This window comes from Macrosteles quadrilineatus, unplaced genomic scaffold (assembly GCF_028750875.1).
Source record: "Macrosteles quadrilineatus isolate MER2022 unplaced genomic scaffold, UCM_ALF_1.0 Scaffold_60__1_contigs__length_738512, whole genome shotgun sequence".
Taxonomy (NCBI): domain Eukaryota; kingdom Metazoa; phylum Arthropoda; class Insecta; order Hemiptera; family Cicadellidae; genus Macrosteles; species Macrosteles quadrilineatus.
The window spans coordinates 524303-551827 of record NW_026542653.1 but is presented as its reverse complement, the minus strand read 5'-3'; the positions used below and the strand labels follow the sequence as shown (position 1 = coordinate 551827).

The following is a 27525-nucleotide window of genomic DNA, read 5'->3' as shown; positions in this document are numbered from 1 at the left end:
CTCCTTATGATGTAATTTTTGATAATTTGGTACGTTCTATTTAGTTCCATCCACTTGCTTGTTAGTTTTGATTTTTTATTTAGATTTTAATTGGAATATTCTAATGGTCTTATTTGTCATAGGCTTAAGATTGTTTATATGTTTAACTCCATCTAGAATTGAAGTTAATTTAGGTATTTACAAATTTAAATGTAGTAGTACCTAGGTGCTAATAAGAAACTTTAACTAGAAGTTTTAACTAGAAATTTTGATCCCGGAAAACCTGGAATTGTCCTTGAATTTTATTTTTATGGGACATTGGACACTCTGGTATTTTATATTCAGAGTAAGGGAACTGTCCAAGCTCTGTTCATGTTACTGTCTGACCTTGACCTTTTGTAAGATAACATTGTTACTTGATAGCCCAGTGACAAATATGGCATCGAGTTTAAACAGTTAGTTTATTGCTTAAAATGTATAATTTTTAAGCTCTACGTGGTGATAGTTTCAATGAAAATTGGATTTTAAAGATACAAATTTGAAAATGCTATTTTTTAAATGTCAAAATACTATTTATCAAAATCATCGGGTTATCACATTTATTTACACATATATTAAACCAGTGGACATTCATATAAAAACGTTTGATGAATATTATTTTGGCCTCTGGGGACATAAAAAAAAAGATCCCGGGTCTATATCTTGCTGTGCCACCTACGGTAATAGCTTCTTCCCTATAGGAAAGTTTGCTAAAAAAGTATGAAAACCCTGAAACACCAAGACCTGTGTCATTGTTAAAACAGTAACTTACCATTAACAGAGCTGAGATGGTAGAGCAATTCAATTAATAGCTTCTTTCTGTGAATTCTGTTCATACATGACATCTTATTACATGTTGGATATATTTATTATATTTATGTTTATATATTTATTTATATCACTTTTAATTTCAAATTCAAATTGTTTGGCAGGAAAAACAAGATGCGCTGGAGAAACTGAAACTTCAGGATAAAGAATTGAAAGATGCTTTAAGTCAACGTAAATTAGCAATGTCGGAATACACTGAAGTCACTGATAAGTAAGTATAAAAATCACATTTACAGCTCTAGAACTTGTAGGATGGTAGCCATATCCCAAGCTAAATGATGATACTTGTAATGTATTCATGTTTCTGGAAAGGGATAATTTTATATATCCTAGTTAGTGATAAAATCGAAAACCTTTTACCTTTTTGGAGCAAAGGTTTTTTGAAAAAAGTAGAGGCCCTGAAGTTTTAGGAAATTTTCAGGGAAAATATATTCACGATCATCAGGACGAGATTACATTTCATTTGGAATTTTCTAAGGCGGTATTTTTTCCAATGGGCAGCAATATCGCGCTGCCGGGAGATTGATAATGACGTCTTTACGATTGCGGGAAATGTCGTCGGGATAGCGACCTACTTGCTTACCGGTACCTATTTGTCTAATCTATTTGTCAGTTAGGTATGCCTGTTGTTTAACTATCCACCAAAAAATCCATAAACCCTGGCCTAATCCAAAAAAATACCGCAACCTTTTATTTAGTAAATGCTACAATTAGTACTCAAACTGTCAAGTATTCACCCGATGTTGTCCACCAGATTGTCAGAGCTGAGACAACAGAAGCAGAAGGTGTCTCGGCTGGTGAGGGACAAAGAGGAAGAGCTGGAGGTGGCCATGGCCAAGGTGGACGCCCTCAGACAAGACATGCGGAGGGCGGAGAAGCTACGGAGGGAGCTGGAGGCGAGGGTGGAGGAGGCGATAGCAGAGGCAGGCAAGGAGCGCAAGCTGAGAGAACGGAGTGAGGAATACTGCAGGTAACTAGGAACTTTTGTACCCTGGCCTTGGTTAGTACTTGAATTTACTCAGAAGGAAACCCATAAAACTGTGACGAAAGGAACTAGTATCTTATCTTAATTAAGATAGGAATGTACTATTTTAACACAACACTCACATCATTTTTCAAACTATACAGTTGTTGTAAGTGAGCAGCTGAAATTGTCTGTTCAAAAACTAAAAACTATACTTCATTAGTCTGCCCACCTTAGTCTTCTGCTCTTTGCTCCTCCTATTATGTCTGGGGAATGGTACATGTCTCTTATATCTTGGTTATGTCTTATTCTCCATCCTTCCCCCCCCCTCTTACAGGTCCACATATTTTTCTCAAAATTCTGTTTTCAAATGAAACCAACTTCTTTTCTGTTTGTCTATAATCCTAAATATGCGCTAGGTTTATCATTCAAAAATCTTTTACTTCGTAACAATAACAACCTTGAATTAGCCAACTTTTAACATTTTCTTCAAACTTATTAACATCGAGTGTTTTGACTTGAGTTGGTATGATATTGTAATTTATTTTACCTATATAATGATGGGTATTTTCAAATAGTTTCAATCGATAAACTATGTATTGTAGTTGACCTATAAAATCAAGTATTGTAATCATGGTTGTGCTGCTCATTTAAAATTAAATCTATATTTTTATGAACAAATATTAAACATTTGAAAATATAGAGTGAAGGAAGTGTTAAATATCACAAAGCACTTGAGTTGCAGAAAACAACAGCATTTGAATTCCTCCTTGTGATCACACACTTATGTTTGACAGACAAATGGAGCAAGAGACTGAGAGGTGGAGGCAACAGAGGAGAGACTTGCCTCTCGGCAGTACAGACAGTCTGACCATGTCCCCCAACACCCACTCACAGGAGATAGCCAGGTTGAATGCTGAAGTGGAGAGGTTAGAGGTGCAATACAAGGAGTCTCTACAACAACAGCAGGCGAGGTACAGCATAGAGATTGCCAGTCTTAGGGAGCAGCTTGCGGAGGCAGAGGGACACCGGGAGATGCTGGAGAGAGAGGTAGGCTATGCACTTACCAGTATGCTGACATTTCTATAGAATAATATATTAATACATATAACAGTCAAAAAGTTCCCGGAATGAATTTCTAAGGACATTTAGTGCGATCACCAGCGGGAAATTCACCTTGCAGTAGTTAGTACGACTCCTGTGGAGGGCATTTCGGTAGTGGGGGTCAAAGCTGACAAGCCGTAGTCTAGCATTGACAAAATTTTAGAATTGGAAAACGCTTTTTGTTAGTGATGTTGAAATTTTGAATCTCAAAACCGAAACTTTAAAAAATTGAATCCCGAATCTCGAATCTCAAAACCTAAACGCGAAACTTTTTTACTTAGCTGGTTACAAAGGTCAAGGTTACAAAAAATACACATAATCATAAAATTTTAAGTATGCAATCAAAACTGAAAGAGATCGACTCCTCCTGACCATGACATAACATAAAATACAGTATGTGAATGTGACTGATAATCTTAAAACCCAATACAACATAATTTTTTTATAAACGACCAACAAAAAAAATAAATTAAACTTCTAACAAGAAACAAAACATGAATATTAGATTAATTAGAACATGTAGTGGTTCAATATTTCTTTGTGTTTAGTAAATATTGATGTGAAACTGAACTGTACCAGTTAGAGTACCTATTTAAGTAGGGGTCTGCAGGTCCCCGATTTTTTCGGGTCGGGTCGGGCCAGCGGAAGGCCCGAGAGACCGGGTCGGGTCAGAGATTTGTTCGGGCCAAGATCGGGTCAGGCCAAAAAAAATAATTATTAGGCTATTTTTAAAGTTATAATAAGTAATTTTCAAAGAAACACTCTTATATACATTATTACAGAGGAATTAAAATGTTAAAATTAGAATTAAATATTAAGTTTGCTCACGTTTATGAACAAAGACACAACAGAGCAATTATTGCCTTACTGTCACTAGCCAGAGCCAGTCGTCTACTGACAAAACAAAAGCCGTGACGCAACAGTGCAAAGAAACGAAGTCAAAAGAAAGACTATTTATCCAGAGGTACCAGTTTAATTATTTATTGCTTATTCCATACCTAGTTTAAATTATATTTTAGTATTTTATTTACATAATAAATTATAAACAAAAGAAATATCTGATATAGTGTACAGATCTGTATCTTGTTCTTTTATTTTCCTATTGTCCTTTTTGCCATTCAGTAACAAAACAAAACAACACTTCTGATCGTCTGGTTCGGCATTTTATGGTCACCATTTAATTTTTTTTTTTAAGTATCAAGTATCAACAAGTCTACAAAGAGGTTAGGCCTAAATATTTTATAATTTTATGAAAGTTTTCATCAGTAAAATTATTTTTTTCTTAAGTTAGATTGAGTTTCAAAAGAGATATTTCTAAGATCCAATACAATATTTACAAGACACAAACTACCATGAATTAATTTCTTTGGAAATTATCTGTAACAGTTTTATATTTTTGAATAAAGAAAATATATCTTTTTGTCTCTACTTCCTTGTTTTGTTACTTGTATTTTGTCAGCAATTGGAACAACCGGGTGGTGTAATAGTGGTAGGGGGAGGGGGAGGGTCTATGACCTTGAGTGTCCACGGGCCTGGCTCGGGTTGTGTAAGATGGGAGGGGAGGGGAGGGGGAGGGTCTGTAACCTTGAGTGTCCCGGGCCCGGCTGTGAGAGTGATTCATGGTTTTTTGTTTACATTCTACTACCCTTCCTTCCGAGAAAAAGACCCTACAGTTTCAAAAACATTGACTTACAGTATAAAAACATTTGAGTTGTGTTGCTAATTAGGGCACTATAATGTCTCTGCTGTCTGCTTATGTTGCCAAATTAGCATTTAACTTTCTTTTCTCTTGATTTAATATAACTTTCTATATTAAGAGTTCCTTTTCAAGTACCTAATAATTGTGATATTGTTTGACTTGAGTTTATGGATTTTTAATTCTTTTCATTTATTATCTAAAATCAGTTGTTTTAGGATTTTAATCTCTTGCAATACCTATAACTGTGCCTATAACTGTGTATCTATAACTGTGTATGACATGATATGCAATTTTTACAGTCTTTACTATAACTATACCATAAACAATGTATGTGTGTTATTTATTGTTTTAGAGTTTTATAGTAAATTAGTTAACACAATATCTTTTCTTCAATGAGTTCTCCACTTGTCATGTTGCTTAGTCTATTACTATTTTAGGCCCTATAAAAAATAATTCCAATGTAAAGCTGTAGGCCTACTAATGCCAATAATAGATAATTCTTTATTTATGATGATGTAACTAATAATGCTATTGTAAGTGTGAGGTTTTTGTACTTGGAGGTTAGGAGGCAGGGAATGAATGATTCATATTGCATGGTGGAAACATAGAATTTTTATTTTCTTCTTGCTTGCAGTCTTGAAGCCAGTCCACAGGCCCTAAACTTGTGATAAGGTTAATTGATTTGTTTATGATCCATTTATATTAAGTTCCATTACAAACTTGTTGTAATATAGCTGTTTAGATATTTCAACAGTTATGAAAATGGGAAAGAATGGCTTGATAAAAAAACTATTTTCTTCTTTCTTGCAGTTGAGGCAACTCCTAAGCTGTAAATAAGTTATGAACATGAAATAATATACATAAATACAATCTTTTTCCATATATTATTTTCAAGTAATATTATAAACACAGATAAGAGTTAAAAAAAGAAAAAAAATTTGGTAATTAATAATTTTTGGCCCGACCCGATTTTGGCCCGAAACCCGAGGACCAAAATTATCGGCCCGACCCGACCCGACCCGAATCAAAAAAGTCTGACCCGCAGACCCCTATATTTAAGATACCTTTTGAAGTTCAGAATAAAATTTACTTGTTTCATTACTATTAATGGTGATGTTTGCTCTGTTGCTACCAGCTTGTTTGGAAACAGTGTTAAAAACAATAACAATGGCACAAATAAATGTCAGCAGTTTCAAAAATAAAACTGCTAAAATCTTGAATTTCAAAACTTTTGAATCTCGAAACTTGGTGATCGAATCTTGAAACCGAACCTTTTCCTAAGTTTTGATGGTTTTGAGATTTGAGATTCGGTTTTGACACATCATTACTTTTTGTGTACCTGCTGCAAGTCTACATTGTCGGTTACTGTCGGTCATGTACCTGCATTGAAAAATGGAACTTAACGAACAGCGTGCTAACATTAAGTTATGTGTTTTACTTTAAAAAGCCACCTAGCGGGACTCTTGAGTTGTTTATTCAAGCTTATGGAGAAGAGGCAATGAAGAAATGTCAAGTTTATGAGTGGCACAAACGGTTTTGTGAAGGCCGTTAAAGTATTGACGATGACTCTCGTAGTGGACGTCCTTCAACAGCAGTCAATGACGTAAACATTGAACAAGTAAAATTTCATCGATTTTTAATTTCCAATTTTCACGCACAACTAGTACCTTCGCTCAATGTTAATGTCACTGACTGCCACGAAAAGCACTTTCCAAAGCTAGACTACGGCTCGTCAGCTATACCCCCACTACCAAAATGCCCTCCCCAGGAGTCGTACCAACTACTGTAAGGAGAATTTCCCGGTGGCCATCGTGCTAAATGTCTACAGAAATTCATTCCCAGAACTTGTTAACTGAAGTATTATATAGTGTACATACAGGAAACCTTGTTCAACCCTACCCTGTTAAACCTATACCATCATAGGCATTTAAGAAATTATAAACTGGGGTAGGCAACGGGAATTGACTGCCGCCACATCAGTAAATGTAAAGGATCAGATTAGGATATGGATTTTGTAGTGTTACAGATAAAGTTCAGAAAACAACTGGCAAGAAATAAGTTTCTGTATTCAGTTATGAGTTGAGTAAGACAACAGCAAACAACCGAAAAAATAAGTTATCCTAAACGGTTTTGCTCCCTTTTGTTTTGGTTATTTACGGGTTTATTGTACATGGGGAAAGTTCTGTGATGTAAGTTTCATCCGTATAAACTTCAACAGCTAATTGAAAAAAAGTTAGAGTTTCAGTAACTTAAATTAAAAGTGTAAGAGTCGTTGGAGGCTAGCGACCATCTTGGATAATTTTAAAGAGTCTCTAAGGAGCTACTTACCATCTCAAAATATTGTTTGTTCAAATTCCAAAGTGATTGTAATTTAATTTAAATAGGCCTATCCAGTTGACTGTGAGATTAGACATTTTCTTTGCAGTTGTTTAATTGTTTTAGGAGTTAGAGTGTCTAGACTCCAAGGACTTTTAAAAGGTGCTCGCTGGAACTTTTTAAACAGCTAAAAATCAAAATGGACCTCTCTTCATCCAACTAACTTTAATTTCATATCTTTTCAGGAAAATTGAGGGTGAACATTTTTTTATATTTAAATGTATTTTAAAGAACATTATGTTATTACACCCATCCATAAACCAAAGAATACTTGTATTAAATATATTCCCAAGAGTTTAAAATATTAAATAACATCTGAAAACATTATTAAATATTTTCGGTGTACTGGATCTAACTAAGTTTGTATTTTACCCCAAAGTGTAGTGTGATTATTGTTATTACATGCAACTTAATATAAAGCTAATATATTTATCTATGTGTTGCTCTCGTTTTTCGTTGGGAAATCTAGTTCAAAGTAAGTAAGACTTTGTTAGTTAGTCGTAAGCTTATTAGTTAGTCTAGAACACGATATTTTGGAGCTTTAGAAACTAAATAAATCTGGCCAAAAATGTAACTTGTTTTTCCAGTAACTCTCTATAGTCTCAGTTGAAATAAAGCTTATGTCAAACTTTTGAATTTACTGTACAGTAATTTAGTGTGCTACTGCTACGAAACCATATAAATACTTATAAAATTAATATTTCCCAAAGCCATGTTAGTATTAAATCAGTAGAAGAACTTGCAAACATTGTGTCAGTAATTAAAATTTGAAATGTTTTTGATGTTCAAAATTACAAGGGGGCTTTCTTGTTAATATACATTTTTATAAATTTGTTATGAATATTAGTAAAGTAATTTTAAACCCTTACATGATTATTTGACTGGTAACATTTGGTAATATGGCTTGGCTGTTATTTGTTACGTTTAAAGATTTATTGAAAGGTAGGTAGGCCTATATTTTTCCTGAACGATTTAAAAATGGCTAAATGTTTACTCAGGTACAAATGGCCAAAGATAAGTTGGACTCTTCACGACTGGAGAATCTAACAGACAGTGAAGAGACCATTGCAGAGCTGTCTCGACGACATGATAGAGACAAACTAATGCTGCTAGAGGAGAACAAGAATCTCATTCTGGAGGTGGAAAAGGTACGAGTTGTTTCAGTTCCTATGGCTTTTTACGTGCAAGAGCTGTGGTTACAGGGTTTTGTGAAGATGTAGTGATTTTTTGGGAAGACAGAATCTATACACCACAATAATAGCCTCTTCCCTCGAGCTTATTGGTGATTTTTGTTGGATTTAAATTATATTAGCACCAGGATGGCTATAAATTAAATTTTTGCGATCACAGAAGATTGCCGAATCAAAGATTCACCACATTGCTGAAAGGGAAATGAGCATGATGTTGAAATGGTTGCGGGAGATTCATGGGGATTGTTATTGAAGGCTTTGATGAATCATAATCAACCCATTTATATTTTATTTAAAAGCTGTGGTCGAAGTAGAAGTACAATATAATCTATAATATACTAACAACAAACTATAACTAACTAAACTATCTATAATATACTAGCAAGTAACAATAAACTGGATCCGACACTAATACATGTTAGAAGATTAACTAACGCTTGTTTGCAGATGAGTGATGAACTGAGCAGGCTGCAGTCGGAGAGGAGGTTAAGAGAAGATGAGTACGAGGAATTGAGAACCAAACAAGAGGCCATAGCTCAGTGGGAGGCACAGATTACAGAGATCATACAATGGTAACAACTTTTGTTAATATTTATTTATATAATATTTTTTAGTGTTATAAGTACCTTTTAGTCCATAGACTAATCTGTCAGGTAAGTTACTGATATTCTTCTACTCTAGGTCTAGTGTAGATAAAATAAATTCTAACGGTACTTTCCTGTTAAAGGGAACATTCATTATTATCGATGATTTTTTTTCTAGATATATCGATATTTTTGTTTTCCGATTGTCACAAGTTGACAACTGATCTTGTTTAGGCTAAAATATGGATTAAGAAATGAAACTGTTCTAAGATAACCTAACATAACAACCGAACTTGCTGTACCAATTAAAAATTCCGTTTGATAACAGAATAGGCAAGTTAAACACGGAATTTTCAAATGTTACACAGCAAGTTTGGTTAGGTTATTTTTTTATAACAGTTTCATTTCATTATTGTTTGTTGATACAGAACAATATTTATCGTAGTTGTCAGCTAATATGTTTCAATTTGTTAAAATCGATATATCGAGAAAAAATCATCGATAATAATGAATGTTCCCTTTAACAGGAAAGTACCATTCTAACTTAAGTGAAAATGGAATATATTAACATAAAAATATCTAGTTTATTGTTTCCCTAGAAAGTTACACAAAATAAAAATGATATTTCGTCCAGATGTAGGACTTTTCAGAGTAGGTTATTTCTCTAAAACCCATCTATAGGAGAGGGCTCTCCTCCTTTTGTCACATATATTTTTATTTATGTTAAATTCCAAAAAATTTAAAATCAATCATCAGCAACATGGATTTTTCTTGAGTTGAGTTTGACGTTTCAAAATTATTTACTTTTCTAAAACAATATTTAATGAATATTTTACTTTACTGTATTTAGTACCTAATTTTGTTTTAGATTTAGATCAATTATAATTATTTTTTTATTGTTTAAATATGTGCATTATGTTGGCCAAATTATTACCATATAATTTTTTAAAAACAAATGTAAGTTAAATCTTTTAGATATTTTTACTGCACAACTTATAGTAAGAGTATTGTCTAGTAAATTTTCTTTATAAGATGTTGTAGCTGTAGTAGTTGAAATGAAGTCTTGTACAAACCCAACTATTGTACATTTCAGGGTGAGTGATGAGAAGGATGCGAGAGGCTATCTACAAGCACTTGCCACCAAGATGACTGAAGAGTTAGAGTTCCTAAAACATGCTGGCATAGCCAACGTCCCCACCTCGGTAAGTCCCTACTGACAATCAGCGTAAACTTGTTAGAAACAATAGGGGGGTTCAATTTTAAAGTGGGACGTTGTTAAGGCTCAATTCTGATATAGGTTCGTACTACCAAGTTATGAAGATTATGAAGTTTATGAGTTATGAAGTTCTTTTTTTACAATATCTGAAGATTTGGAGGTTGAATTTGCCAAAAGCCACCCTTATTGCTTAGGATTTCAGTATTGAAGTTTTACCGTGTACGTTAAAAGCACTATTTACCTGTATTTTAAAACTTGGAGTAAAAGCTACGCTTAGGATTTAATCTTGAGAAAATCCTTCCATTAACCAATATTTACTAACATCTATTGGCATTTGTAATCAAATATTATCTGTCAAGATACATTAACCATGTTTTCGGAGTCCCTAATGGGAGGTAATAAATGGAATGTACAAGTAATATACATTTGATCAACAATGTTTTTTTCTTGGCAATCAGTAAGTAGGTTGTTTTCCTCGTTGACAGTTATATCATCACTTAGGACAAGACCATGGATTAATCCTGTTGATTAACTTGTTTGATTCCCAGGACAAAAATTGGAGGAATCGTCGGTCGCAGAAGCTTGAGAAGATGGAGTTGTTGAATCTACAGAGCAGCCTTCAGTCAGAGATACAAGCCAAGACAGCTATCAGTGAGGAGCTTAGCAAGACCAGATCTGATCTGGTGGCCTCTCAGAAGTAAGTCCTTCATTGGTTGAGGTTGCTGTGAAACGGAAAATGAAAACATTCATCTACGCGGTTTTATCATTCGAAAAAACCTATTGTTAATTTTTTGCTAGGGTTAGATCACAACCGAATGTTACTGTAAACCTAACCTGTGTAAGATGTAGCGGCAATGAGTCACACTAGCGGTTACAGTAACCTAGAACTAACAAGAAAAGCCAAATGTGCCTGTCCCAATGAGTGAAATTTAGTGGCTGGTCTTGAAACAGAAACATCTGGTTGACAAGCTGAAATCGTGAACGTTTTACCCGTTCACAGCCAAAATTGAGAACATCTTCTGAGGTCATGGTGAAATCGTGAACATCACCTGTGATCACCACGAAATTGTTCATTTTTCTATCGCGTGTCTTCTCAAATACTTTTCTCGATCACGGAAATATACGATTGGCTCAGCTCGACTAAACCCGAGCTAGGGGAGCTACTGACACATAGTAAAAAGGTGTCCCACCTGGCAACTGGGAAAAATTTAATTTTTTCTAGGGGTAGTGTGGCTACCCTGAATAACTAATCCGGACAACGGATATTAAGTGAATTATGTTATGAAAAGTTCCTACTTGTGTATATTTGGCCCCTTACTCAGGTTTTCCCTCAGTAAACCCAGTTCCTTTAAAAAAGAGTTTGTCACAGTTTTTTCAGGTTTAATTATTTAATTGTTTAAAATGCTGAAGGGAAACATAGAGCAAGTGTAAGAACAAATTATTTACCTGACGAGACAAGGATTATTGAGACTTATTAGCAGGAACACGATGAATTTTGTTACATATTCCAATTGACAAGTATTTGTGTAATTGTATATTAACCAAGTTGTGTTTACAGAGAGTTGCGAGACTTCAGGCAGCGTTACGACAGCATCTCTCACGAACTGAAGCGCAAGGAGATGCAGATTAAGGAGTTACAAGGTCGTCTGGACTCAGGCGAAGGATGTGAGTAAAGACGCTTGCATGCTCTCGCCTCTGCTGTAGTTGTAGCTGCTTGCTGTAGGCCTATAGTCAACGGACACTTAGTAACAACTTCTAGTCATTTTACCTAATGGATTCTTACTTAAAGCTAGTCAAAGAGTAATGTAAACTGTGATAGTAAGTGGTACTCAGTTATAACTTGTGGTGTGATATATACTCAGTTGGATTAAATGAGTAGAATAATTGTGTGGAATACTTCCATACTTGTAAATTAAGAGGTTTTCTAAGTATTCGGTGAAACCAATTATTGTCTTTTAGGGAAACATTAGGTTGGTTTTACTATTAAAAAAAACGTAACCAAAATTATTTTGTAAGGAATGTTGTTGGGTTAACAGGCTTGCCTGAATGGAATAGAATGAGTTTTGGTCTAAGACTTCAAAACCTTGTACACAATGAGTTACATATTTCACAACTCCGAAGTCATCTTGGACCAGATGACATTGTAATGTTGAACTAAAACTTCCTTTGTAGAGAATTCTGTGTATGGTGAAATATTTTATTTTAATTGTGTACAGTGAAAGTTTCCAGTATGGTCTCTTTTCCATTCAGATAAGTTTGCTATTTCAACAACCATCCTAAATCTTAGGAAATTGTGTCTTCTATTCTGTTTATTTTATTTAAATCTTTTCTCTACACTCTCAAAATTTACTATCACTTATATTCTCTTCCCAATAAATTATTTTTATTTAGTTTTTCTTATTTCTCGAAGACAGAAAATTATTTTTCAGGAGTTTCAGTTTTTAGTTAATTATGTATTGCTATAATATTGTAATTTTTTATCAATAAATAAAGTATTGATATCATCCAACTTGTTTTTTAAATAACACCTTGATAAATATAATAACCCATTGAAAAGCAAAATAAAGTTATCTCGTTCAAAACAATTCTAAACTTCTCTTAATATTTTACTTGTTTCCATCTCATAACGGTGTTTATTACACAATCCTTAGTTGAGTACTGTGCTTTTGTTACTGTAAAAATCAATTTAAAGCTGTTACGCTTTTATACTTACAATTCTCAGCAATTCTGACATATTCTCACAATATCCACTGACTAGTACTGTATTTAAGTGGTTGATCTTCTGAAGTTATATCTTAAATTTAGTGGTACCTATGTAGAATCTTGATTATCCGGGGTAATTGGGGGGAGGGAGACCACGGATAACTGAAACGTTAATCCAACATGTAGGGGTGGGCGAGTAGTGATTTTTCAATTCGAGTCGAGTCGAGTCGAGTATTTGAGTAAAAACTCGAGTATCGAGTCGAGTCGAGTAGTTGCGCGTTAAGTAGGCCAAGGCCCAGGGTTTATGCTGCGGTAGTATTTTTAGCATCTTGCTATTTACAACTTAAAAATGCAAAGTTTACATTGTTTTACAGGCTAGGCCTGTGGCAAATTTTCTACAAATAAAATTGAAAGATGTAATGTTCAAACAAATGTAATATTAGCCTACTGGAATTTTTTGTTTTAAATGCTTAAGTTATTGAATAATATTTTTTCTACAGTTAGGCCTAACTTAGTTTTTGTCTTTGCAGAGAGTTTGCAGCATTTTGCTGAAAAAAATTTCATCCTAGCCTAAACCCTGCCTAGGCCTAAATAGGTAGTTTAAGTATTTATACCAAATTTTCTAAGTTATATGGTTACTTTACTAATTATTAGTACCTCCTACCTTAGGCCTAATACAAAATTTGGCCTAGACTACTTGATGGCTGCAGCATTAAATTATTTAGGCCTACACATCACTTGTTATTGTGTGTTTTATTTTTTCTTGCCTTTAATTCCTCCTCACTAACATGATAATCAACCTAACTAACTAACTTAATAAGGTACCTAACTTTAAGAATAATTTCAATTCAAATAAGAAACAGAATTTATAAAAATAAATTTATTTATTTAACAGAAAACTTATATCAAACTACATATTGTAACACAAGTTAAAAACATCAATGAGGTATTTTAAAATAGGTAATCACTTGGATAAGCACTTCATCTGTCTGAAGTTTGAAGGTTATGGGTACTAGGGCTATCCTCTTCACTCAGTACATTTATAAAAATGATCAAGTCACTCGTCTCTGACAGACTGAAAATATCAAATAAAAACATAGTAGGCCTATTATCTCGAAATAAAATCCCACATTAAACACTTAATTTAAAATTAAAACACATTTCACTATAGCCTATCTGGCCTTTCTTTTTAAACTCACATTTTCTAGGTTAAGTTACAATTCAAACTGTAGTTGTCATGTTTCTACCACCAGATTGAAAATTGCACAATCAAAATCACAAACAGAATATGTTTATTTTACTTTCTATTAAACTTCCACTAACAAAATCAATTTGATTTTTTTAAGTTACAAATTCACTTCAAAGTAAAAACATTCAAAACTGACGTTGACATAACTTCACTCCAATCCATTGTTTTGTTTTGTTCTTGTTGTTGCTATGCGTCACCATCTTTATCTCTCTCTCTCTCTCTCTCTCTCTAGTCGGTCTGCTCCTGCTGTCTGCTTCTGCTTTGTTTTCCCATCAAACAGCTGTTTTGCAGGGCTGACGTTGCCATATTTATCATTACACCATTATGGTGAATGTCGGCAAAATTATCATAAAATTGTTATAGCTTTTATTTCGTAAAAAAAGTTAATAGTTTGACTAATTTAAATCATGTTTATGTAAACTCATTAGAAAATTATACTTATAGTTTGTGTACGCCAATACCACAGTTGTAAAAGTACAAAAATTATCGTCCATCTGGCAACACTGAGTTTAAAGTGGAACTGATCTTTTCTTTCTGCCATTTGCCTAGACCCAATGAGATTGCGTCATTCAGATGCATCGATGTTCCTTGCAGTAACTTATCGGTTTGTAAAACTAAACACCAATACCGATTAATTTGAAAAAAATATTATGCTACAATAGGTTGTTTTTATTTGTTGTATTTCTATATTTTGGTATAAAATATGTTGTTATTTCTATATTTTGGTATAAAACATTTTTATGGCAGTTCAAACTAAATCTGATACTGTACTTTATAATATCTTCAAGAATCGTCTGCCATTGTTAGGCCTACTAGTCACGAGACTCCCTTGTTGACTATCGACTATTGCAATTCGATAGATTCATTCAATGCTTTATTTCAACTTACTGTATCGTTATCGAGACGTATTGTTGACTGTTGTAGGAAAGTGAAAGTCTGTTGTTAGTAGTAGTAGTCCTCTTGCTAGCTCTGCCGAATGACGATGGGTGTTTGTTGAACATTTGGTTTACGCTGGTCTAACCTATATGAGGTTAGATAGTTGTTTTTTGTAGGAATGGGGATTAAATAAGGCATCAACACAAAACAAAATATAATTTATTAAATATGGATGTAGAAAATCGTGAATTGGCACTATTTATAACTACTCGACTCGAAATTTTCGAGTAGTAATTACTACTCGACTCGAGGTCGAGTATTTGAAAAAACTCGAGTAATTACTCGAAGGTCGAGTACTCGCCCACCCCTACCAACATGACATAAAAAAATATTTCAAACCCATAAAAAAAGCCTAAAACTGCAAATTTGCATATTAAATCACCAAAATACAATTAGTAGAAAACTGCGCAATCATGACATGTTAAGTCATCAACCTTGGTTTTGTAATAGAAACTGTAACGTTTAAAATAACAGCTTCTTAAAACTTTTACTCAAGAAAATAAAAAAATGCAAACACTGTACATCAATTAATCATAAAGAACAGAACGTAAGAAATTCAAGTACCTACTGCTGGTCATAGGCTAGTGCTACATGCTGTTTCAGGACAGAAGAATGTCAATGGATGGATAGCTTGACCTTGAAGCTACCGATCAATATTTCTTTGTCTTGCTTCCATTTTATTTATCAAATGAACTGTGATGTTTCAAAAGCAATAATGTGGGAGCCTACTACAAATAAATAAACAACTAAAGAAACATATTTTAAAATTTTTTCTTGAACAATGAGGTTAGCTATGTAACATAATTTTAGAGGCGTATATTAACTACGGTTGATCCGCCACCCGGTTGGTCCGCTCCTGGTTAATCGAGGTTCTACTGTATAGACTTTTTGTGATGCTGCATGTATTTTTTCACCAAACATTAAATTATTTTTATAGTAAAGGTAATATCAAAAAAACTAACCTTGTGGTGTGATTCGTTGAAGGTGTTACAATTATTTATTTACTTTTGGTAATTTTGTCTCCTTCCATTTTTTTCTCAAAACTCTATAAAATAGTGCATGTACAATAGACTACTGCTAGAACTAGATATTAATAATATATATTATATATATCCTCTACAGTATTTTAGAAATAAACTTTGTTTACATTTGTAGTTTTTCTCTCTCCTTTGTTTTTATTTTCCATTCACCAAGTGTAATTATATTAATCTGTTGTATAGTTTATGGTTAATTTAAAATGATTGGTTTTTTCTCAGGATATTATCTAGAAAAAGAAAGAACGAGAATGATATAACTTAATTCTTGTATGTCAATTCTTGGTAAGAAGAAATCTTTATAAACAATAGTCGGTATTTAAAATGGGGTTTATTTGTTGTTAATTTCTCCTTTGATACCCAAAAACTTTGGCTTAATAATTGTCTGTTTTATTATTGGTTCAATATTTGGGTTTGTTATTACTACAAATACCCCCGCTGCAGCATTCCTGCAGACCAAGGAATTTTAAAATTGCCTGATTGGATTTTTACTAACATTTTTCCTTAAATATTTTGGATTTATTCCCTATTTATAGAATTAGGTTTAACCATGACCTAGGTTTGCTGTTTACAGGGAAGGGAAATAGTCCTTTTGTTTGTAAAATGTTAATAGTATAGTCTAAAAGAAATAAATTTGCCTAAATTGATCAAAATAATTAAGCAAACTACAAGGGTTTACTTTTTCTCTATAAGAACAAAATGGCAATTTTAAATATTCAGTTTTCTTGGAATTTTCTATGTAGCCCTTTATTCTACAACAACGCTTCAATATACAAAATTGGTTGGGCCCCTGGAGACATAAAAATAAATTGTTTTATGGTTCTTACAGAATTCATCTAAGGTAATAACTTTTTCCCTATTGGGGAAATTCACCAAAACATAGCAGCACATGATAAAATCCCTAAGTTTACCTAAATTTGTGTTAATGTAAACAAATTTAAAACACCAATTTAATTTTTTTTATTATGTTGTCATATTTACATTCAAAAATAAGAGAGATTGGAAAAAAATTAGCTAAGAAAGAATTAGCCTTATTTGGATTCCTGAAAAATCTCAATGTTTATCCCTTATCATCGTTTTAACACATGGACAAGCATAACCGTGATCTGTGAATAATATTTTGTATAAATGAATGGATATTTAAAAATATATGTAAGTTGGACTTCCTCAATTATGTGGTTTTCATTCCTTTATTTCATCCATGATTTATTTCAGGCTTTTATGCAAACCCTTCTGAGCTTTAGTAGATAAATTTTAAAGCAGAATTGTGGCTACTTTACAATTTTGATTCTTAAGAAATAAAATATGCATATCATCTTGAACAAAACAAAATAAAAAATTTGATTTTTCATTTAGAAGAATTAGTGTAATATTTAACATGCATACAAACTCCCTTCAAAATTCAAAGACAATAATTCAATGACTAAAAATCACTTTTTATTCAATACAGTATATAACATTTTACACTTCAGACTTTTCTCAGGTTTCTTAAGTGACTTGACGTAACTCATGTTATTTCATCATCATCAATGTTATTTGGGGACAAAAATATTTGAAGTGACTCAAGTACTACGCCAAGGACGTGCCTTTTAGAAGCTTCTGTAGCGGAAGTTGATGCAAATGTTTATTTGTAGACAAAATGCCCCTGTTTATTGGAGTCACCAGCTGTCTTTGGGGACTTCTTCTGCTGCTTATTCGAATGTATTTCTGAGATAAGGGAAACCACCTGGCCACCGCTAATGGTAAAGTAGAGTGTGCGTTGCAAGTTGCGCCCCCGCCCCGACAGTGATACTAACGCGATAACATCTCGTCCCTCACTCAACGTTGCCAGAGTCATTAGATTTCCTTGTTATGATATTTAATTAAAGTACAGTCATGAACAAGCTAACATGGCTTAAAGATTGGACTTGTATCCTAGCTGGCTATTGTTCTCAGGTTCCGCTACTGATTGGTTCTCTAACAATTGTTGTTAATTTTGGTGCCAAATTTTACACAAATCGGTCTATGTTAAATATTTTATTCCATTACTAGAAGCAAATTAAAATATGTAAATGCTGACAGATTTGTATACAATTTTGTATCAAATTTTATTTGAGAGAAGCTATCAATTCAGTAAACAATAGCCGACTCGAGCACAGTCCCTTGGGTTCAAGTTAGCTTGTCCCTATCTATTTATTTTCCACAAATTTTTAATCAATCCATTTTTTTTTGTCAGTAAATCATTGTAAAATATTAATTTTTTGGAAATACATCCACTGTTTTGGTTTCATTTTTTTATATTAATTCATGTCTTAGTTCAAATGTGTAAAATTTGAAAACTTAAATCTTTCTATTATGTAAAATATTGTAGTTTGTCAGCATACTCAATCAAGTTTTTAATCACCGACTCCATTGATTTCTTTCTTTAAATATTTTTTCCTCCCGAGAATACGATCAATTAATTTTTCCCCAAAACTAAAAAATGCATTGATTATCAGTTACCTAAGTTAACCTCTTTTTGCTTTTGTTTCAATCGGGTGTAATCCATAACTGATTTTACCTCTGTGGTTGTTGCTTACACCAAGCAACTGCTGTTTTGTTTTTGTTGCAGTGAAAAAAGTGATTTAGTGTCATTTAGATGGGTTTGTTTTAAATTAACTGAGTTTTGTTTCTTGGTTTTTTTTTCATCATTTTTGTGGAGCTTAACTAACCTTAGTACCAGATAGACGGTGGTGCTCTTTTTCATACAACAAAATAAATGTGTTTAAACTTTTTACATTAAAAATTGTTTTTATTCGTACATTACTGAACAGTGAACATACTGTTAATGTTAATTTTTTTCAAGGTTTGTACTGTGGTTGTCTAAAGAAGTGATGAGTACCTTCATAATCATTTAAACTCCTTGTTGGTAAAATAATTTAGCAAAGTTGAAATAATCCTATTACTTGACAAATTGGGTTTATTATTATCTCCAAGCAAATTCAAATATGCATGTTCAAGGCTTATTCTTTCATCGTCAATTTTAAAAATCTGAAAAAATTCCAGTAGTTTGTTCGTTTCATGTGGCCTCGATTAAATCTATCGAAGGGACAGTTGTTATATCACTTATTCCCTTGTCGGCCTGTTGAAACTTAAAGCCCACGCTTTTGCTTATAATGCATGGAAACGTCCATTTCAGGTGGCCAGGTATAGTTAGGTTCTCTTGATAGAACTCTTTAATGTTTAAATGTATAGTTAGCGTTATAGATGTCCAATCAAGGAGTGTGCTATTTACAGTTAGATAAATCATCTAAAAACATATTAAGTAGTTAGGGCCGTTAGGGTTTTCAAAAAGTCATTTAAAATTTGCTTTTCACAAATCCTAACTTTATTAAATTACCAGATTGTTCGTTGGATGCAATGTAAACCTATTTAAACATACTTGGACAAATGAAGCAAATTGTAAAAGCTTTAAAAAAAATGAAAAAAACCATGATCATTTTTAACTTTTAATATTTCAAGCAAAAGAATCTAGTACTGTTTTATCCAGCCAGAAAAAATATTTGAAACGCTTCAGTAATCTTGAGTGTACTACAACATAAAATCTTGTGTTAACATTTTTTGTTGTGTTGTTAAACACTAACTTTTATTTAAAGTGTTAAATTTTGTTATAATACATTTTAATTTTATTTACAGTTAATTATTTATGTTTTATGTCCAGCTAAATTGGTAAAGTATTCAAACAACTAAGGAAAAGATGCATTGAAAACTCAATGGTGTATACCAGAAAATGTGATCACAAATAATTTTTGAGTGTAGGATTTTTAAACAAAATGTGTTTTTACTAATTCTTAAACTTTCTTTCATAATTTTGAATATAGATCATGCACTTTTCAACGTCATAGTATATATCCCATGCCCATGTCCTTTATTCAAATAAGCTGTCTTCGGTTGTTCAAGGAAAGGCTCTAGGCCAGGATTTTGAATTGAACCTTTTCGGATCCAGTTATTAGGGGTGCCGTTTGTTCAAGATATCCTTGCCAAGAATATTACTAAAGGTTAAATATGAAGAAGAGTTCAACAAAAAATCTGTTATACTATAGTGGAATAGATTACAGAATAGAACTGGCCTTTGAAGAGGTAGGGGATGCGACGTTGCTACTTCGTTCTTGGCCGGTGAGCTGACTTTCACCTAGAGCCCGGCACCCCCCTCTATCGTCCCACTTGTAGGGTAGTTCAGTTGATCAACACTACAAATTAATAATTTATTTGTTCTTGGTGGTAGGCCCTATTTGTTAGTATTGTTATATTTTTATATCGTATGGAACACAAAATTCATCCCATACATTATTATGGTTTGATTATTTGCTACACAATTATCTTTAAAATGGCTCAAACAGCTACCAGGTGCAGTTTTTGAAAATATATAAACACTAGCTGTAACCCGCGGGCTTTGCCCCGTTTAACTTCTTAATTTTCAAGATTATCTCGTTCGCATGGCTCAATCACGTCCTGGTTGAAGTTTGTTCGCTACGCTCACTCACCTTTAGGTTGGAGCTCGTTCGCTACGCTCACTCACCTTTAGGTTGGAGCTCGTTCGCTGCGCTCACTTGCCTTCAGGTTAGCTCGTTCGCTACGCTAACTCGCCTCCAGGTTGAAGTTCGTTCGCTACGCTCACTCACCTTTTGGTTGCAAATTAGCTGTTGTCATAAATGTAAAAGAAATAATACTGCTGCACCCTGTTGGTAATTTTTGTAACTTTAATGCTATTGAACATCACAGAACAGAACCAACTTGTTTAATTGAAACAGCTGTTAAGATTCAATAATTTCATTTCTCATAAGGTTAACATGGGAAACTCCAGAGCCACTGGGGCGGAGCCCGAAAGGATTTTTGAAATAAGAATATGCCTATATGTTAATCGGGAATGTGAGCTATCATCATGCCAAATTTCAGCCCAATCCGACCAGTATTTTTCGCGTTCACTTGTCACAAACATACATCCATACATCCAAACTTTCTCATTTATAATATTAGTAGGATCAAATTAATAAATTTAACAGTAAGTTTATATGACCAAACAATTTGTATAGCAGTTCTAAAAATCTTGTAAAATATTGCTCAGCTTATTGTTTGATACATGAAACAAAATAAACATGGAAATGAAGAGGATACAATATACCATATTAATTATTCATTTGAGATGGGGACGCCAGCTATGAGCGTATTTTAACCTAAATATGAGTGTAGAATGGAGTGTGATGCCTTTTGTAGCTTTGTTACTGGCCTGTTTCGAATTATTAACACACTTTAAGGCGATTTTTTGACCAAACAAGAGGATATGCTCGAAACGCACAGGTCGGCTGTCGGGCAAAGACTGAGTGCGTGGCACAACTTGGCAACAGTGGACAGTTTTCTGAAAGTTTATTGGATACCGCTTGCCCTCACCCCACCCGACTCGAACTGGTTCCGGTCCTATTCTGTAATCTATTCCACTATAGTAGAGCAGTTAATACTGTTTTTACTCAACGATAGAATTTTGTACTCTTTGAGTTTGTGATTGTCCAAAACATCATCTTCAATTTAAGATCTATGGTCAGTTTCTAATTCCATGATTTACTTATCCTTTTTTCTCTCTGCAGCCTTTGGGGATGTAGTCAACGGTAAGCAATTTTCTGTTTTAAATGTGTTTTATTGTTGTGTTGTTTTAACAAAAGTTTTTAAACTAACACATTTAGGGATTGATTATTTCAAAAAAGTGTAAGTCAAAGTTCAAAATAACACTGTATTTTTATTCGCTAATTCCCATAAACACTAATGAGTCTTTACTTTATTTACTTGCAGTTTGATTTTATATAGAAACGTTAAGTTAATTTGGGTACTTTGGTATTATCCTGAGGCCACCCTATAAAGCGCGCTGCTGCGGTTATGTTAGGTTGGGCTATCATAAATATGTTTGTAGGACTTTCCTCGTTTTGTTATGAATCGAACGACATACTTTTGCACGCCAAATCCTCTTAAGTAGGCCAAGGTCAGGTCGTTGACAGAAGCGTGCGCATCACCTGTCACCGTCTGTATCTGGTGGGTGAAAGTATGACTCATCTGGTATCATTCGATTCATAACGAAACGAGGAAAGTCCTACAAACATATTTATGATAGCCCAACCTAACATAACCGCCGCAGCGCGCTGTATACCTACTTGGCGGAGTATAGCGGTGGCGACGCATTCAATTCAATCCTCACTGACATCATTGCCTTCTGGGAGGTAGAGCTCAAAGGCCACTGATCGTAATCATGTCAAATTTGGACAGTAAGTCAATTAAAGTATGTTCTTTTTAGTTATGTAGTTATTTTTGGTTTCCGGTAAAAAAAAATCCCTCTAAAATAAGATAGTGGCCTCCGGATAATACCAAAGTACCTTAATTTGTAATACCATCGTTATAAATATATAAATGAAATATGTACTTCACATTTTGTTTTATGCAATTTACTCTAATTTAATTTGAGATTTTAAAGTAATTGGTTTTTGTTTCTTAGTTTTACATGTAAAATACAATATTTTCATTTATTGAAAAGGTCAAGGATTAGATCTAGTTTAGGATCACTGGGAATAGATCTAAAAAAATTTATATATAGATGAAAAGAAAACATTCTATCTTTGTCAAATCCAAATTTAAAAAATGTCCAGAATATATTTTTTTATTTATATGCTGCATTACTTTAATCCATGAAAGTAATCGTTGGCCTAAATTACAGGTGTTGAAATTCGTTTAGCTTCTCAACATTTACGGAGTATGTTTCTATCATATTTACTATGGCATGCTACAAAGTCAAGAATTGCTTTTTCTGATAATGATGCCATGCAGCATGATTCTTTGATTTTTAGACTTAGTGTGTTACTGATCATATAATGAATGTAACTCTTTTTACTATAACCTATACTATGAGGCGTAATTTTTAGTTGTGTAAAGAGAAGATCTGGTCCAGGGGTTTATAGTTGGCTGTATTTTAAAAGGTGTGAAATTAAACAATGAAACTCAACTAAATTCAATCAATGGTTAAAAATTACAATCGCCAAAAAATAATTACGAGAACAATTATTACTATACCCAACCTCTAAATGTATAAGGACATATTTTATTTACTTCTAACACAGTAGGCCTATCATCAATTGATTTAGCCAAAGTCTTAGACAAGCTGCTGTCTATGAGGGAACTGTACCTACTAATAAATGGTTGTGTAATATTTTCAATTTATATTACTTAAGTAGATTGTTTTTTATTTCATTTTTCGGAAAACTTATTAAATATGTCCACGAATAGTTGTAAAACGAAAACTGAATAAGCCACTTTAACAATTTTATGATTCTTTATTTAATTTAATGTACTCCACTTAGGTACTATGTAAGTTATCATATTGACCCTATTTTTTATCGTCTTGATGCAATCTGTTAAATTGTATCGAAATTATAACAAAGTTTTTGTTTTATAAATGTATTTGTTACTATTGTAAGCCTTGAAAGTATTTTTGCATGCACATTTTGTAATGCGGCATAACGTTAAGTACAGGGTGTCCACAAAAATGATTAGTACAATTTCATACCCAAGCCATATTGTTATTTGTTTAACATTCAAAGCTCTACCTGTGTTATTAGTTTCTGCCTCAAACGACTGTTTAGTTTTACAGACAATTGTTGGCAAGCTTGCTCATCTGAATAGATATTGTGACCTAAAATTAAAATTATTGATTAAGAGATGCAATAGGCGAGGTTGGCAAACAAACTTAACTTCCTTTTTTCCTGACATAACCAACTCCGATCAAAATCGGATAACTTTTGTTTGAGTTATCGTGCTAATGGACGTCATATATGTATATGAATTTGAACAGGTGGTATTTTTGGCCTCTGGGGACATCAAAATTAAAAAGTAAATTGGTCCAGGTCTTACCGTGAGACCTACGCTAATAGCTTATTCCCTATATGGGAAATTCACTAAAATACCACCTTGTTAGAATTATCATTGGAAAACTCCCACTTTGACCCTAACTGGTAGAATTGGTGAAATTAAGCACACAATTTTCACTGAAACAGTAAGATGAAGAGATTAAATTTGATTTTCTACCTGTTAAAGCATTTAATAATTTTTACTTGAAAAACTTGGAACCACGTCTTTAAACTTGTATGTCTCTATGACATGTATTTCATACCTATTATTTCTGTACATATTTAGTTTGTTACGCTTAAACTACAGCAGGCTACTTTGTCATTAAATGTAATACAGTTTGAGGTTATGTAATTAAATTACCTTACGACACACCTAAACAATATTTAGTACATAATTTGCAACAAAATATATTTATTGTAGATTGGTTCTGGTAAACTTAACCTTTACTGATGTAAAGGTATTTTGGCAGTGGGTGAGAGATAGATATTTTTCAGACTATCCAAATATGAAATTAAAGATTATTACTATCTTATCTTTTATATAACTTACTATATTCAATTTTTTTTTGTTTTTTTTGAGAAAATCACCTTTTTGTCTAGATCCAAGGTTTGGGGTCTTCTTCAGACTGGTGTTCTTTGTAGACTCTTAATTTCCAATCCAGTGATTTTCAAGTGTATCGCCTTGAGTGTTCAAACTTTCCTTCGTGGTGGACCTTGTTTTCACTTTTGACGTTTCGTTTTATCTGTTGTTCTTCTTTGTTTCTCTTTTGCTTGAATCTTTGAGGGAATCATAAATGCTATCCCAAGCCAACCATGGAGTCGGAGTTACGGGAGCTGTTCAGATGTATAGTATTTCTTTCTTCCAATTTCATGGGGGAAACCCTTAATGCTTATCACGACCCTAAGGTCGGAGTCAAGGGGCACTAGTAGAGATTTCCGCAGATCTTCAGTTCCTACTCTGGGAGCCTAACATGCCTACTGTATCAGGGAGTTTTGAGGGAGTATTACATAGGTTTTTACATCCGCACCCTAAAGGGATCAAACAGTAGAAGCGATATGCAGACAATCTGGGCAGAACCCAAGACAGCCTACACACCCACCACTGCAGCGCTCAGTGGCCCTCTGTATACAGAAACCTCTACCATCTGAGGGACTGAGTCATTCAGACTCCGGAATTCAGTGTCATCAGAGAATGTTTGCCGACATTGGGCCTTCCTCAAGCCGGGCGCCACTCCAGCGAGGATATTCCGGCACTAGTCAATGCAACAACAAACACCCCACTGATCAACAGCACCTGGCTACCACAGATTTTGAAGCGGAATCCAAAAAAAGGACACAGTCCTTGATACATTGCCTACCCGATCATTAGTTGTTTATCGTCTAAAAGCCTCCTAAGGTACCCTGACAAATTTGGAATTTGGGCCAAATCATGGGGGTGACTGAGGAGTACTCTGCCACTTGAAATAATTATCCATCTCGCTTAATCGCAAAGTTTTGTTATGACATTTTATCCGCGTATCAGAAATGTTAATAGATAATTAAATAAAATTTATGAATTTTGTCTTTAAAACTATCATAATAAAAAAAAATTGGCTACAATAAACTACTTGAATCTAACTGTTTATGATACTTCATTGTTTTGTTTTGTTTAGTATTTCAAAATACATAATTGTGTAGCCTATAAAATTTAAAAAATATCATAAACTGGTTATGTTTACTTTTTTATATTTTTTTATTGGATTTTTAAGATTTTTTCCATTGAAACTTTAAAGGAGGGCCTAAATAATGGTCATAATCCTTTTCAGTTGATTCAGTCTTGAAGTGAAGAGTATTTCTCTGTTAATCTCTTCATATCTTCTTTGATGGTTCAGCAACATCTACCTGTACAGCAACAGTTTTGAGTGACTAAGTCCAACGGACTCTCACCCACTTGCCACGTTTAGGTTACCGAACCAATATGAACTTGAGTAGTCTTTAGCATTTAAGTCCATGCACAGGGAAGTAGTGTCTTATTCTTCTTTTGTGGAACTTGTCAGTATTAAAAGATTCTTTTATAACTTGGTATATAATAATTTACAATGTGAAGTGCTCTAATGCTACAACTGAATCTTATAAAACTATTATCACCATTAAAATTTTAATCTAGACTCACGTGCGGTGCATCTTCTTGTCTTAAGTTTTAAATTTCAACTGGTTTAAATTGTTTCCATGGTAATTTTATTTAAATTATAGTTCAGTTTTTACCTGTAAAAACTGCATTTGCTTAAAACTGTTACTATGGCTTTCCTTCCTGTTGAGCAGAGCTTAAAATACCCCTGCCGCAGCAAATCTGCAGACTCGTAGAATTTTTATTCGCCTGAAGTGATTAAAAAATAAATAAATGTTTTTTTTTATATATTCTTGTAACTAATAACTGTACAAAAACTCTTTAGTATACAAAACTATTTGTTTTTTAAGCTCTTTATTATGGTTTAGAAAGATATTGAAAAATTTTGTGTTTTGAGGGTCAAAAATTAAGAGAAAAACAAATTTTTACCCCATTCAACCCCATTCCCATGATCCGACCATGCTGGTTCGCAATCTTATTCAAAGTTTATCCTGCCTACACCTTCAAACCAACATTTTTCAAAATCAGACAAAACTGACTCAATTTATCGCATTCACGGACACATATATAAACATCTTGAACGGTTGGTGTTTTTGGCCTCTGGGGAAATCAAAATGAAAAAGTAAGTCAGTTCCAGGCCTAGGTCTTACCGTGCCACCAACGGTAATAGCTACTTCCCTATAGGGTAATTTGCCAAAACAGATTTTTCACATGCATTTAAATGGAAATGGTGTTTTTTGGATTCCTGAAGAAAGGCTTTCATGATTTCCTCTCTCAGTTCATTAACTGAGATGTTTTAGACAAGAAGGCAATGACCTTTATTTACCTAATAAGGAAAAGCCACAAGAAGTGATGTCGGGGAAACTAGGAAGCCAGTATACCAACCCTGGCCATTAAATCTACCAGTAAACATTTCATATTTTAGGTCACAATATCTATACAGTACGGATAAAAAATCTTGACAAAAATTACAAGTAAAACTAAACATTAACATACGATGTTAATGTTTAATGTTACGATGTTAATGTGATGCAACAAACACAGGTAGAACATTGTACGTTTAAAAGTTACAGTATGGCTAATGTATGAAATTGTTCTTTATCTTTTGTGGACACTCGGTACAACATTTCTCCATAAGCATGAGTATTTTGTCTTAACAGGTGGTATGAGTTGCATTTTTTGAAAAATATTGGAAATTAAGATAATTTTTACAGGTTTTTTGGCATTTTTGATTGATCTATCAAACTTTCTTTTACAAATAACGTGCATATGTTTTTATGATATGTGTTAATTCTATATTATTTTTACTTTTATTTATAGGGTTGGGATTGTTCTTGTTTTTATCCATTCATATTAACCATAATTATAATTGGGGAAAATATCAACTTACTACTCAATCCTTAAGTTAAGTACTTAAAATTATCACATCTACCGTGATGCAAACTAATATTTCATGTTAGTTTTTATTGCTGTCTCTCGTCAACTTATTGTTTATTTACTGAAGTTTACAACAAGCTGCTCATTCAGTTTTGTATTGTTGAATATTGTGTGTATAAGAAATCAAATGGTAGCATAAGCATACTCTGTTGGCTCAATTCAATTTCTTTTTTTTAACT

At 33.4% G+C, this 27525-nt stretch overlaps 1 protein-coding gene across 7 annotated transcripts in view; it reads left to right on the top strand.

Annotated features, from left to right (window-relative positions):
• LOC128981961 (serine/threonine-protein kinase MRCK alpha-like) overlaps positions 1 to 27525 on the top strand; it is a 79492-nt gene that overhangs the window by 32820 nt on the left and 19147 nt on the right. For 4 of the 7 annotated variants that reach the window (XM_054400964.1, XM_054400966.1, XM_054400967.1 and 1 more), the window contains exons 14-23: positions 951 to 1057; positions 1601 to 1816; positions 2608 to 2860; positions 7988 to 8137; positions 8627 to 8751; positions 9857 to 9965; positions 10528 to 10676; positions 11538 to 11644; positions 21502 to 21522; positions 22617 to 22652. In XM_054400964.1, the coding sequence (XP_054256939.1) occupies positions 951 to 1057; positions 1601 to 1816; positions 2608 to 2860; positions 7988 to 8137; positions 8627 to 8751; positions 9857 to 9965; positions 10528 to 10676; positions 11538 to 11644; positions 21502 to 21522; positions 22617 to 22652 (1273 nt within the window). The remainder of the gene's footprint in view (positions 1 to 950; positions 1058 to 1600; positions 1817 to 2607; positions 2861 to 7987; positions 8138 to 8626; positions 8752 to 9856; positions 9966 to 10527; positions 10677 to 11537; positions 11645 to 21501; positions 21523 to 22616; positions 22653 to 27525) is intronic. The other 3 variants (XM_054400968.1, XM_054400969.1, XM_054400970.1) reach the window with 3 other exon arrangements.